This window comes from Myxozyma melibiosi (assembly GCF_037950935.1).
Source record: "Myxozyma melibiosi strain Phaff 52-87 chromosome Unknown BZA70scaffold_4, whole genome shotgun sequence".
Taxonomy (NCBI): domain Eukaryota; kingdom Fungi; phylum Ascomycota; class Lipomycetes; order Lipomycetales; family Lipomycetaceae; genus Myxozyma; species Myxozyma melibiosi.
In genome coordinates this window covers 265,313-278,195 of record NW_027042918.1, presented here as the reverse complement: position 1 = coordinate 278,195, position 12,883 = coordinate 265,313, and the positions used below count along the sequence as shown (strand labels likewise).

General features: G+C 51.6%; 8 protein-coding genes across 8 annotated transcripts; 4 read left to right on the top strand and 4 right to left on the bottom strand.

The window, feature by feature from the left end:
* Nucleotides 1-296: 296 nt before the first annotated feature.
* On the bottom strand, nucleotides 297-3,025 carry BZA70DRAFT_141244 (mitochondrion biogenesis protein). Its single transcript, XM_064909631.1, has 2 exons — nucleotides 2,012-3,025; nucleotides 297-1,958 (listed from the first exon to the last, which is right to left on the bottom strand). The coding sequence occupies exons 1-2, from the start codon at nucleotides 2,814-2,816 to the stop codon at nucleotides 466-468; spliced, it is 2,298 nt and encodes a 765-aa protein (XP_064768797.1). The 5' UTR covers nucleotides 2,817-3,025; the 3' UTR covers nucleotides 297-465.
* Nucleotides 3,026-3,473: 448 nt separating this feature from the next.
* On the top strand, nucleotides 3,474-4,750 carry BZA70DRAFT_276983 (putative ribosomal RNA-processing protein). Its single transcript, XM_064912388.1, has 4 exons — nucleotides 3,474-3,646; nucleotides 3,701-3,864; nucleotides 3,930-4,082; nucleotides 4,149-4,750. The coding sequence occupies exons 1-4, from the start codon at nucleotides 3,574-3,576 to the stop codon at nucleotides 4,548-4,550; spliced, it is 792 nt and encodes a 263-aa protein (XP_064768796.1). The 5' UTR covers nucleotides 3,474-3,573; the 3' UTR covers nucleotides 4,551-4,750.
* Nucleotides 4,751-6,114, bottom strand: BZA70DRAFT_276982 (PIH1 family). Its single transcript, XM_064912387.1, has 4 exons — nucleotides 5,887-6,114; nucleotides 5,747-5,815; nucleotides 5,541-5,684; nucleotides 4,751-5,488 (listed from the first exon to the last, which is right to left on the bottom strand). The coding sequence occupies exons 1-4, from the start codon at nucleotides 6,086-6,088 to the stop codon at nucleotides 4,797-4,799; spliced, it is 1,107 nt and encodes a 368-aa protein (XP_064768795.1). The 5' UTR covers nucleotides 6,089-6,114; the 3' UTR covers nucleotides 4,751-4,796.
* A 257-nt stretch (nucleotides 6,115-6,371) lies between these two features.
* BZA70DRAFT_140786 (BAR adaptor protein Hob3) lies at nucleotides 6,372-7,968 on the top strand. The gene is made up of 5 exons (XM_064909627.1): nucleotides 6,372-6,524; nucleotides 6,676-6,749; nucleotides 6,821-6,882; nucleotides 6,942-7,530; nucleotides 7,591-7,968. Exons 1-5 carry the CDS (start codon nucleotides 6,477-6,479, stop codon nucleotides 7,607-7,609), a joined length of 792 nt encoding a protein of 263 aa, XP_064768794.1. The 5' UTR covers nucleotides 6,372-6,476; the 3' UTR covers nucleotides 7,610-7,968.
* Nucleotide 7,969: 1 nt separating this feature from the next.
* On the top strand, nucleotides 7,970-9,340 carry BZA70DRAFT_140625 (uncharacterized protein). The gene is made up of 3 exons (XM_064909626.1): nucleotides 7,970-8,394; nucleotides 8,456-8,622; nucleotides 8,680-9,340. The coding sequence occupies exons 1-3, from the start codon at nucleotides 8,081-8,083 to the stop codon at nucleotides 9,222-9,224; spliced, it is 1,026 nt and encodes a 341-aa protein (XP_064768793.1). The 5' UTR covers nucleotides 7,970-8,080; the 3' UTR covers nucleotides 9,225-9,340.
* Nucleotides 9,240-10,082, bottom strand: BZA70DRAFT_276972 (uncharacterized protein). The gene is made up of 2 exons (XM_064912386.1): nucleotides 9,590-10,082; nucleotides 9,240-9,478 (listed from the first exon to the last, which is right to left on the bottom strand). The coding sequence occupies exons 1-2, from the start codon at nucleotides 9,992-9,994 to the stop codon at nucleotides 9,326-9,328; spliced, it is 558 nt and encodes a 185-aa protein (XP_064768792.1). The 5' UTR covers nucleotides 9,995-10,082; the 3' UTR covers nucleotides 9,240-9,325.
* On the top strand, nucleotides 10,083-11,864 carry BZA70DRAFT_276971 (alcohol dehydrogenase IV). Its single transcript, XM_064912385.1, has 6 exons — nucleotides 10,083-10,386; nucleotides 10,452-10,647; nucleotides 10,709-10,794; nucleotides 10,850-11,296; nucleotides 11,356-11,402; nucleotides 11,455-11,864. Exons 1-6 carry the CDS (start codon nucleotides 10,334-10,336, stop codon nucleotides 11,763-11,765), a joined length of 1,140 nt encoding a protein of 379 aa, XP_064768791.1. The 5' UTR covers nucleotides 10,083-10,333; the 3' UTR covers nucleotides 11,766-11,864.
* BZA70DRAFT_276967 (uncharacterized protein) lies at nucleotides 11,865-12,882 on the bottom strand. Its single transcript, XM_064912384.1, has 3 exons — nucleotides 12,580-12,882; nucleotides 12,278-12,511; nucleotides 11,865-12,223 (listed from the first exon to the last, which is right to left on the bottom strand). Exons 1-3 carry the CDS (start codon nucleotides 12,800-12,802, stop codon nucleotides 11,904-11,906), a joined length of 777 nt encoding a protein of 258 aa, XP_064768790.1. The 5' UTR covers nucleotides 12,803-12,882; the 3' UTR covers nucleotides 11,865-11,903.
* Between the last annotated feature and the right edge of the window lies 1 nt (nucleotide 12,883).

Below are 12,883 nucleotides of genomic sequence, written 5' to 3'. Positions count from 1 at the left end.
CTCCATCACCACACACACTCACCCCATCCTCATCAACAATCCCCTCTCCCTCTCCCCTGCCGCCACAAACCCTCATTTATCAGTAATACCTGCTATAAACCCTCCCTCAGTCATTAACAATCCCTGACCAAAAGTTTCTTTCACCCCACATGTCAGCCGCAAATAGAGCGGCTCACGACCAGACCGTTTACAAGATCTACCATCAGTATAGCTTGAGTGGTTGGTTTGTGGATTGAGTAGTCTATAGAGATGTTGCATTAATGAAACGCTAAAGATAAGGATGTCGAGGAGCTCAGCGAGTAGGTTGCATGGTTGCATCAAAGCCGTACATCTTTGATCAAAAGATGGAAGTAAAAGCGAGGGGAAGAAAATATATACAGAAAAAGTCGTCAAAGTGAAAGAAAAAATGTAGGCACAATATAATACAAAGAGAAGGAAAAGAAGAAACTTTTGAGATAAAAAGACCTAGATTGCGATTGTGCCGATACTCATCAAAAACACCTGCAATGCCAAATGCAGCGACCACATGCCCACTTTCTTCATCCTCCGCGCGCGTTCCTCGTCGTCGCGCACGTTGGTCGCGATTGCTTCGTACACCTCGGCCGAGAGATCGTCCATGAGCCCGCTGTCGAAGATCGTCCAGCTGCCGTCGAACTCGGACAGCTTCTTGACCACGCGGCAGTTGATGGGGATGTACGTGTTGCGGTTGTTGATGTAGGCAATCATCGGCCGGATCAGCGCGTTGTTGATGTACGACAGCTCCGGCGGCATGAGCGGTAAGGCCGCGCGCACGTTGTGAAGCTGGATCCGCAGGTCAAAGACGATATACTTCTCCGGCTGCTTGGGACCGATAGTCGACCCCGACGACGAACTGACCGGCAGCGAAATCACGTCCTCGAGCTCGATCTGGCCGCGGTTGATCTGGTACTGCTGCTTGGCGTACTCAATCATATTCCGCAGCGTCCAGTTCCGGTTCTGGAACTCGTGTTCGTCGTCGTCGATGTCGTAGTCGCGCTCGTGCCGGGTGACGTCTTGCCGCCGCTTCTGCTCACGGTTCAGCAGCGTCTCCTCCCACCGCTCCAGGATATCCTGCATCACCCGCGAGAAGTTCTTGTCTTGGTCTTCGGACGGAATCATCACGTCCGCAATCAGATCGACCTCGCCGTCAGAGATCCAGCTGAACGCGCCCTCTGTCACCCCGCGGTTCAAGTGGTCCATGCTCACGCCGTCGACCCGCAGCCGCGAGGTCTTCTTCCACGTGTAGCGGTCGTCGTCAGGTTGCAGACCGCCGCCGGTACTCGTCAGCGTCTGACGGGGGTGGATAGTAAACAGCGAGTCGTCATACGATCCAGACATGTGGTTTGCGCCCAGGATATCATAAAACAGCCACTGCCGCCGCAGCTGCGGCAGATCGCACGAAAAGATACTAATCTCAAACGGCCGGAAGTTGTCCGGCTGCAGAATCGTCACGAGCGCGTCCTCAAGCACGAAATGCTCAATCTCGAAATCACCTGGCCGATGCACTTTTTTGTATGACCTCGGATCAACCCCCGGTAACCAATGCACATGGGTCCGGTCGATCAGGCCTCGGATACCCTTGACTTCCACATCCGCCAGGATGCCCTTGCCGTTCATCCACTTGCGGAACGAGAGCGTCACGTTGATCGAATCGACTGTTAAATCAAACTGTGTGTAATTCCCATCATCCACAACTTCCTCCTCCAACTCCGGCGCAGGCTCGCCATTGTGAGCAGCAGCAGCCGCAGCCGCAGCAGCGGCCGCCGTAGCTCGTGATCCTTTGACTACCCGATTATCGTTCTTTCCGGGCCGGCGGGAGATAAACACGTTACGGAACGAAATCACGCCGTCGCTCCAGCGTGGGACGATCGCGTTCTCGAATACTACAGTTACACCTGTCTCTTTGGTGAGGTAGTTGCCGATTATTCGTCCAAAGGTTTCTGAATGAGTGTTAGCGGTGGCTGTAGAGATGTAACTACTCAGAATGACTTACCTTGTGCGAAAACGGTGTTACCCGTTAAAATAAACAGCGAAAAGAAAGTCGTTGTCCCGAGCAAGACCCATATCACGTTCCCCAAAATAAGCCATGAAAAGAAGGCAGACATGTCGTCCATATTAAACGGTCGAACCTGCCGAAGCAAAACCCATTTGAATCTAATCTTGAATCTCTCAAACGCGCCCGAAGCGGCTTTCAAAAGCTCTTCTTTAGTCGGCCGGTGAGGCAGTCTTCGGGAGACGGCGCTGCTCCATGTCTCGTGGGAGTGATCTGAGGTCTGTTGCTTGAATGTACTGTCTGCGTGGTCGTGTTGATCTGTGCCGCTACTACTGCTGTGGCCTGAGCCAGACACATCCTCTCCCTGTCTCGCCATCGGATTGGACTCTGACGACTTCCCGACCTTGGCCTCGTTGGCTAATGAAATTTGCTGCCTCATCTGCTTACCGCCTTCCTCGGCGTATCGAGAACAGTAGCTCGTAAACGTCCGCGAGAATGAAAATGCGTGCGGTCCTAGGCCTTTCCGACTGGGATATAGAGGATAAGAGCCCCGGGTACGGCTGAACGCCAGCTGCGATATTCGCACGTGCCTATTTCGCTCATGCAGACGCTGGCAGCAGGCAGTGCTAGACGACAGCTGCGGATGCGCTGATGCAGTTCCAGAGGCACGGGAATAGTGCCGTATTAAGTATAAGAGGTTTGTGGGTTGGGAAGCCAGAAGATCCGGCCTTGAAGTTGCGGTTGAGCGCATTGTGGTGAGCCCACATAGCGAGCGGATGATGTGCTGAGGCTGTCGGGCAGCCATGTTGAACGACGAAGACGAAAAAGAGAAAAAGAAATAAAGATGAGATGCAGAGTAAATAGATGTACAGGAATACGGCGGATACTAGCACTAGTCAAAGAACCGACGGAGCGTGTTGAGACTTGTAGAGATTGATGCTGACGATAAGACCCCGGATTGAGTGGAGTACTAATTTGCACTCCAAGTACTAGAGCAGTTGAATGTCTAGAACTGGGTCTCCGTCAAACGTCCCTATTCAAGATCCGACTGTGAGAGAAAGACTCTTTATCTATATATACAAGAATCAAAGAAGTCAGCATGGGGTAGCAAAAAAATCGCTGATCAAGATGGATCCTGATGCATTTTCGTAGAGTTGACTATGATTGAACGACGATTTGAAGAGAGCAACGCACCAGATCAAGACCAAATAAAAAGGCAGACCTTAAACAAAAAGGCCCTTATAACTCTGCCCAACTACCGAGTGCAATAAGCAAGGCGAAGGGTGTTTCTGTATCCTGTTCTCGCAGAAATACCAGTCTGGATACTCTTCAAGAGATTCCGGCGCCGTCATCGGCGAATCCAGAATCGCTGAAAAAATAATTAAACTTTGGCCAAACTCCCGACCGGCCTGGAGAAGCCGCAGTAGATCTCAGACCGCTGTTTACTATGAGAGTCTGCGTAGTTCTCGGTCCGGGAGTTTGAAAACCTTTTTTATTTTTTTCTCTTGATACTCAGACACAGGCACTTGCAAGACCATATTCTCTACTCTTTCCACATTATCATGCCCGCTCCTACTGCTATCCGGCAAAAGCCCGAGGAAATCGCTCCTCCTGCTCCTGTTCTTGACGACGATGGTCAGTTTCTTCTTTTCTGCTGCTATCACACGCCAGCTAACTCGAATCCTACAGACGACGAGATCCTGATCGATGCTCTATCCACCACCACATCGGCCGCGCCAACAGCAGCCGACGACGTCACCGACGTCTCGACTGCTCCTACATCGACAGTCACCAGCGGCATGCAGCTTGATCTTGACGGACGGCCGCGCTTCGGCACCGCTGCTGAGCAACGGGTATGCTCTTCATCCACTTTCTTTTGCTGTCGCTCGAGGTATGTACTTACCTCTATCAATTATAGACTCGCGTTAGAGCCCAGTCACGGAGAGTGCCTGTGCCTCCGCACAGAATGACACCCTTGAAGAACGCCTGGCCGAAGGTTTATCCGCCATTAGTAGAGCATCTCAAGCTACAGGTTCGCATGAACATTCGCACAAAGACCGTCGAGCTGAGGGTATGTCCGCTCCAATTCCACCCTTCCCCCAATCAAAAGATACAAAGTACTGACATCATGAACCAGACCTGCAAGCAAACCGAAGACACCGGCGCAATCCAGAAAGGCGCGGATTTCATCAAGGCGTTCACCCTAGGCTTCGACGTCGACGACGCCATCGCGCTGCTCAGATTAGACGATCTCTACATCGAGTCCTTTGAAGTCAAAGACGTCAAGACCTTGCAAGGCGACCATCTCGCCCGCGCAATCGGCCGTATCGCGGGAAAAGACGGCAAGACCAAGTTCGCGATCGAGAACGCTACCCGGACGCGTATCGTGCTGGCCGACAGCAAGATCCATATCCTCGGCGGATTCGCAAATATTCGCATGGCGAGAGAGTCCGTCGTCAGTTTGATCCTCGGTAGTCCGCCCGGAAAGGTGTACGGAAACCTTCGCATCGTTGCCTCGAGACTCAAGGAGAGCTTTTGATTGCTTTTTTAGACTAGCGTCGTCGTCGTGCTCTGCATAGTGTGCTATTAGTTTACAATACTAATCAGAAGGGGTTTTCAGGTTTTGTAAAAAAGTTCTGTGCTTCCTTGTCTTTGTTTTTGTCTTTGTCTTTTGCTGGTTCTGTTTGTCATTTTAGCTTATTTAGGTTGGGTTTTTTGGTATTGCTCTTCGCTTTAGAGATACTTGTCTCATAATTTACATTTCTTATCATATGTACATCTGCATTCAAACAAAGATAGACATGGTATTAGTGTCCTTTGCGTAAAACAGTTTGATCTGCGAAAAGTCGCAGTCCTTCGGAAGATCAATGTCCAAAGCCTTTTCGTTAAATCCCGAGGAGTTCACATAGACTTTTCCCGCACTGTCGTCGATCTTCACCGTTGATTCCTCCAAAGCTGTTGAACTGCCACCGACCGTTATCTCGTAGTGATATCTGGGGAAACCAGCCTGCTTTAGCTCCGTCTTGACGATTTTAGGAGAAACCTTTCTGCTCTCGACAATCTCTTGGATCATTGGCTTGTTCGGCGTGCTCTTACTGGGTGGAGCAGGGGCAGCAGCAGCTGTCGACTTTGACGACTTGGCAGAGGCAGGAGCTGGTCTCTCCACAATCTCTTCTATCAACGACTTTGCCTGCGCCGTAGGTTTTGGCTTGACTAGCGGAATCAAGCCCGCGTCGTCCTCTCTATACACCAGATCAGAGCTCGGAGCAGCTTTTTTTCCAGTCCCGTTTTCTTGCGGCGACTTCCCGTTGGAGGTATCCTCTAATATCTTCCTAGCCATGCCATTGAGCGACGCAGCTATACCCGCGTCTTCGGTGTCGGAGCTGTCGTTCAGTATCCGGCTTCTAGAAGGGCGGATGAGGATCTTTGGTGGACGGCCGTTGTTGCCCTTGTATCGTAGCTTTGGAAGTTTGTAGTCTAAAAAATATCAGCATCGGGTTTGGCTTCTAGCACAGCAGCTTTTACGCACCTGGAGACAGCTTCAAGCCGTGGCTGTGGGATACGACCCGCATACAATGCTGTGCGAAAAGCGCAAGTGCCTCGGCACTGCCTTTTGTCAAGTCGAGAAGTTCAGAGTTGATGCAGCAATCAAATACATAGCATTTCTCGCCCTCTGCAGAGAGCATGTCAGTCTGGTTCAGATCATGAGCCGACGAATTGGAAACAGATACGTACTGTTATCGGTTTCGATGGATTCTCCTCCCAGAATCACAGGTACGTCGTCTTGTGGTGCTTCACCGGGAGCTATGGAAAAAACAGACAACGGTTAGCCTCAATACCAGCTCAGACATCACTGTCTAACAACAACCACGTACTATCTGAAAACGGCGCCTTGGGATCCCGGCAGACGTTAATAAAGACCTTTGTTCCCTTTGTCCTCTTTGGCGAGACAGTCGACTCCAGAAGATACGTCTTGACGACAAAGAACGGCTGCGGGTTCAGCTCAATAGGAGCAGCATCCTCTTCCTCGTCCAGGTCTGCAAACTGCGGATCCAACGGAGGCAGGTCTTCAAACATCTTCTTCCTGCCAATATCTTCTACAAGACAGTTCATCAACTTGCTGCAATTTGATCTTCGATACGCGTCTGCGCGGCTCATCACACGTGACCGAGGGCGAGGGTTGGGGCTGAGCCCGCGAGGCCGCGAGTTCCGGCGCAGACGAAACCTCCGCCCGGGTGCCTGCGAGGACGTCATCACCACCTTTGCCCGCCGCCACAGGTTTTTCTTGCCACTACGCCCAGTCTGTTTGATCGTCTGGATTGATCTTGGTTGTTGATTTAGAGAAGACTGCTTGGTATTAGACTGCCTGCGACTTGCTACTATACTCCGCGTTTGAGGATCACAGATACCTGCGATCTCACTTCATACATACGACATCTTACACCCGCTATATCCATAATCAGCTATGAGTTGGTCTGGTTTCCAGAAGGCCGTTAAGCGTGCCGGAACGACGGTATGTGATTGACCTAGTGTGTGCGGATGAATGGTTCTTGCTTGATCGCTGTTGCTCTGGCTGTCTTGTACGCGATGCATGAACCTGTACCGCAGACCATTATTCGTGCTTTTTGTTATATAGTAACATCTGTGTTTTAACATCTCTTCAGGTTATGATGAAAACCGGTCAGATTGAGAAGACTATTGACCGGGAGTTTGAGTTGGAAGAACGACGATTTAGAACGTATGCGCTCGTGACTGCCGTACATTATCTGTGGTATATCTCGTCTCCTTGCTAACACTATCTGCATCTAGTCTCGAGTCTGCCGCCAACAAACTCCAGAAGGAAGCAAAGGGATATCTAGATTCCTTGCGAGGTAAGCCGGTGATCTGTGTATCCCACATCTACGTCGAAGAATTACTAATCAGATATCAGCTATGACTGCTGCGCAAACCCGAATCGCAGAGACCATCGACGCCTTCTACGGCGAATCCGGCGCCAACGACGGCGTCAGCAAATACTATCGCACGGCAGTCGAAGACCTCGACGCGGATACGATCAAGGCACTCGACGGCCCGTACCGCGCGACCGTGCTCGAGCCGATCTCGCGCTTCGTCTCATATTTCCCGGACATCAACGACGCGATCAAGAAGCGGAATCACAAGCTTCTCGACTACGACGCCATGCGGGCCAAGGTGCGCAAGCTCGTCGACAAGCCTGCGGACGATGTCGCGAAGCTGCCCAAGGCTGAGCAGGACGCTGAGATGGCAAAGACCATATACGAAGAACTCAACACGCAGCTTGTGAACGAGCTGCCGCAGTTGATTGACATTCGAGTGCCGTACCTCGACCCTTCGTTTGAGGCGCTGGTCAAGATCCAGCTGCGGTTTTGCTCGGAGGCGTACACGAGAATGGCGCAGGTGCAGCAGTACCTGGACCCGAGTACGAGAGAAGAGTATGCCGGTGGTTACTTGGATACCAGAGTCGAGCAGGTTCTCCAGGGCATGAGAGATCTGTCTATCACGTAAGTTGATTGTGTTGATGTTTGCGATTTGAGCGTCTGCTAACCTCATCTGTTTTATAGTGGCATGTCCTCTGCCTAATCATCTATCAGTTCTATATATCTCGAGCCGATTCCGGTGTCCTATTATTTCTCCTACTATTTCTCCTAATTTCTTCTTCCGTTTAAGATGTTCTTGACTGTCGTTTGTGCTTTGAAATCAGCAGTATTTTTTGTTTGTTAGCATTCTACGTGTCGGTGTACTTAATTCAAGAGTCTTTGTTTCGTCGATCTGAGTAGAAGTCTGATGGTATTGAGTATGATTTGCCTGTAGTTCCATCGAATACCCGTCCTATGACCTTAGAAGCAGAGAAAAACTGGGATAATTGCATTTCTGTAGAAAGTTCGATGACCGACGTCACAATCGTCCAGTGCGGCGGTGGGCATTGGGAATATGGAGATATCGCCACGAGACCTTTCGTATAAAGGCCACGCGTCCAGATCTCGATGTAAATATCGCAGTTATGGATTTCTTACTCTTATAACACACTACTACTCAACAATACATTGACCAATGCGAATCACCAAAGCAAACACAATCTCCTTGCTCTGCCTCGTCCTCTGCATCCTCCCAGCCGTAGCATCCGCCCGCCCAGACTCCCCGAGTCCCAAGATCCTCCCCTCGCAGATCCAGACGCTGACGCTGCGGAAAGATGCAAAGACAAAAGGACGGAGAACTAAGCCCGTTCCGCAGCTGAAGCAGGTGGGTGGCGACGCGAAGGGGCTTTATGAGGTGCCGGTTATGCAGTGTCGGAATATGGGGGCGGGAGATGGAGGGCCTGAGGATGTGCAGTGGAGTTGTACGGCTGATTTGCCGGGGTATTTCAAGTATGTTGGTTTTTGTTTGGAAGGTGGATGGTGGTGGAGATGGTTACTGACGGTGTCATAGGCTCGGCAGCACAGATGTCATTTGCGAAGGATACAATAACGCAGATGATCCATACGTCTTGAAAGGATCCTGTGGAGTAGAGTATACTCTATATCTCACAGAATCAGGCTACCAAAGATACGGCAAGTCTCCGGGCAGTATACCATATAGCACCTACTCCGACAACGGTAAGCTCTCTTCTTCTTGCGCTTTTTCACAGATCGATAGCCTAACAGACTCGACAGACGGATCATCTCTCACAACGCTATTCTGGTTCCTCGCCGCATGCGCGCTCCTCTACGCAGTAAGCATATACTTCTCCAACCCAACCCCACCCGGCACCTCTGCGCCCCCGCGCCGTCGACGAAACAACTTCTTCGGCACCTTCTCCAGCGGCGACAACGACGACGACAACGATCCGCCCCCACCTTACTCCGGCGGCGGCGGCGGAGGAAGCGGGAAGTACTTCTCGACCGCGCAGAGACAGCAACAGCACCAATGGCGACAAACCCAGCAAGACTCGTGGCGCCCTGGGTTTTGGACCGGATTAGGTGCCGGCGCGGTCGGCGCGGGTCTGTATAACCGGTTCACAAACCCGAGCCGGACTACGACCGAGCAGCGCGCGAATTTCTTTAGAGAACGCGCGCTTTATGATGATTATGAGCCGCCGCTTGCGCGGAGAGGAGGCGGTGGTGGGGGGTTTATGAGGAGTAGTAGTGGTGGTAGTGGGGGTTTTGAGGAGGCGCCGACTAGGGAGTCGACAGGGTTTGGAGGGACCAGACGGCGTTGATCTTTGGATAAGTGTAATATATCGATTCAACTAGATGACATTTAAAAAGACAAAACGTATTTATATGCGATCTGGAACATTGCAGACGTTGTAATCCTGGTTTAGGCGTTGGCGGCAGCGACCGCGGACGCGAGCGCGAACGCGACCTTGAACGAGATATTCTCGAGGATGAGTTCCTTGTCGCCGTATCTCTTCTTTGCCCACGAGTACAACGAGCTGTAAGGCATCGTGATCAAGCCTCTGCTTTCCAAAAACTGTAAAACCGCGTCAGAAACGAGAGGGGCCCACGCAAGGAAGACGATCGAGCCCGCGCGATGGAGCAGGGCCGGGTCGATGTTCCAATCAAAGAGCAAGTGGTCACGTACCTGGAGAAACAGATATGTGCTACTACTGACAAAGACAAGCAGCTTGCTCAGCTTGCCGACGAGGTAGCCGACAAAGAGGCCCATGAAGCTACCAATCGACAGCTCGCGGTAGTCGAGCCTCGACTTGCGCACCTCGTTCGCGACCGCCTTTGCGTCGCTGCGCGCGGCCGTGTACAGATCGCGGTCGGTGCTGCGGACGGCAAAGTCGCAGAGCACTTTCGGTTTGCTGAGTTGCAGGTATGCAATGGCAGAGACAGAGGTGCCGGCTGCGAGCAGGGTGGACGACGAGAACTGGCCGCTGGTCTGGCGGGAGCCGGTGCGCATCAACATCTGTCTGGCCGAGGCGGTAAACATCGACGGCATCGACTTTGCTGCGCAGAAGCGGGAGAAGAGCAGGCTGGACATTTTGCTGAGAACTGAGAATGAATTGAGAACAAGCTGAGAGAGAAGGAGGTCAGAATAGAAACAAGAACCGGCTGAAGATCGCCGAACAGATAGCAGGCAGATCCTCGAGGCGGTGTGACAGGGCTGCCGAGGAGGTCAGATAACATGACGTCATTTGGCACCACACCCTTTGCTGACAAGTTAAGGTTCAGAACCCCTGAGTTTCTTTGTTCTGCTTACAATAAACCTGATCACTCATCAGGCTCTTGGTAATCAGCTCCTCGGGATACGAACAGGTATAAAGAGCAGGAAGGTGCTGATTGCTGTTGATAGGAGGAGATTATAGAGACAGACACGAGAATGCCCGCTGCAACCACCTCCTCACCGCCTGCAGCGGCCTACAGACCCTCAGCGTAAGTACACCATCATCTTACCCCACAAACTACCAATCATCCGACATACTCACACCTTTCTGCAGCGCGCTCAAAGTCGTCGAACACGGGTCCGGATCGCTTGCAAAGCTGCCGGAGGTGCTCAAGCTGTTGAATGTGACGAAGCCGTTTATTGTCACCGGCCAGTCGGTTAGGGAGCGCACGCCGATTATTGATAATGTGCTGGGGATACTCGGGAGAGACGATGTCGTGGTTTTTAGCGCGATCAAGCAGCATGCTCCTGTAAGCTATGAGATGCCTCTGTTGTTTGCATTGCGTGGTGATTCTAATCTGTGAGCTTTAGATTGCAGATATCCGAGACGCTTTGCGCATCTTCAAGGAGTCGGGGTCGGACGGTATACTCGCGATCGGAGGCGGTAGCCCGGTGGAGTAAGTCATCCTCACACATCCATATTTCCCCAAGTGCACAGCTAATAATGAACAGCTCTGGAAAAATCATTGCATACCATCTTCTAGAGCAGTCCTCCACCAAAATCCCACTGATCGCAGTCCCGACCACGTTCTCCGTCGCAGAGACCACGCCAGCAGCCGGCTACACGAACGAAGAAGGCCACAAGACTACCGTGCTGGATCCCACGATTGCGCCCGAGGCAATAATTTACGACGCCGAGGTTTTGCAGTATACCCCTTTGCGACTGCTGCTGTCTTCTGGAATTAGGGCGGTGGATCATGCTGTCGAGACGCTTTACGCGACGAATATCTCAGAGGTGCCGTTTAAACCGCTCGCGTTATCAGCACTTTCTGATTTATTCAAGTATCTCCCGCTGCTGAAAGAGGATCCTAAAAATACCGAGATAGGTCAGATGTTGTTTAACGCGGCATTTTTGAGCTTGTTTCCGAGGTATACTCTTGAAGGTGGACTTGGCTTGAGGTATATCTATCGTCTTGAATCTTGCCATTTGAATAGTGTGCTAACGTGCTGCAATACAGCCATAGACTTGGCCATGCGCTCGGTGCCAAATACGGGATTCCCCATGGTACGAACCTATTACCTCTTCTAACTGGACCCACGCTAACTGTATCAAACAGGAATCACATCATGCGCCACCCTCGCCGCCTCTGTAAACTACAAAGCAACAAGCGATCCCTACGCCGCAGCCCAACTCCAACGCGCGATCCCGTTCCTCGGTCTCGATCAAGCTTCAGACGCAGAGACCAGAGGACGCGCGGTGGCTGCTGCGATAGCTCGTCTGGTGGACACGTTGGGACTGACTACGAAACTCGGGGAGTACTCCGTACCGGTCGCAGATGTGCCCAAGATCGCGCTGCACGCGGTTGGAGGGGATCCGGAGAGCCCTGAATATGGTGCTGTGCAGGAGCTTGTTCGGTCGCTTTATTGATCGACGAAAACAATTTGAAGCGAAAAAGGATACTGTTCATTAATAATTGCATACAAATATTATCAACCGTTACACCGAGGAAAAATACAAGAAATAAGCATCAACAAGAAAAACCCATAGAGAAAAGAAGAAAAACAATCACTTGAACTCGTCAAAATCCAAGTCATCATCAAAATTCAATTCCTCATCAAGATCCAGACTCAATCCTTCGAAATCGCTCTCGAGATCAAGCGGCCGCTCGAAATCATGCAGCCCGTCCTCGCCAACCGGCAGATCGAGATCTGCGAGTACTTCCTGCCGCGGTGGCCGGCTCAGTTCTTCCATCTTGCGCGCGACGGCGGTTTTGCCGTCTTTGCCGCGGGGATATAAGTAGTCTGCGATCAGTTCTGGGTCGGTTACAGCTGAGCGGAGGGCGGTGTAGTCGATTGGTTCGTAGTCTGCTGGGACGAAGGGTGATTCTATAAACTGCTTAGCACAACAACAACAACACCTCCTATTCAACTTGTACATACCAGTAGCTCGTGGAGGCATATACTCGATCTCAGGCAATTCTGTCTCCGGCATACTCAAGCTCTCGACCGGCGCCGAAGCGACCTCTTTCCGAGGCGTCGCCTGTCTTGCGCGTCTGCTGCGTCCGGCCGAATTCGACTTGACGGTCGACTTTGCGTTCTTGAGACCCCAGTCCTGCATCGGTGCTATTTTCGACCTCGCATTCGTGTCCTTGCCACCTAGCGGTACTCGTTTTTCTAAACAGTAAGACTGCGTTAGTCGCTGTGGAGTGAGTAGAACACAGAATAGTCGAATGCAGACATACCATTAGGAGTCTTAAACGGCGTCTTTGCACCGCCTTTCTCAAGTGCGCCTTTGTTTGGCTGGAAAGTGATTACTGTGTTTTCATTTGCTTTGGCCCCGAACGGTGTTCGCGCACTGCCGGCTTTCTTTGCGAAGGGCGTCTTTGGCGCTGTGCTCCCGACGGCGTTTTTGCCCGCGAGCGCGAACGCGACCTGGTTTTCCTTGTCGTGGTAGATCTGCGTCATTCTACAACAGAAACAGCACAAAAAGACGAGAGAAATGTAGGCTGTGAGCGGAGAATGGCACGGATGGAGAAGAGAGCAGGA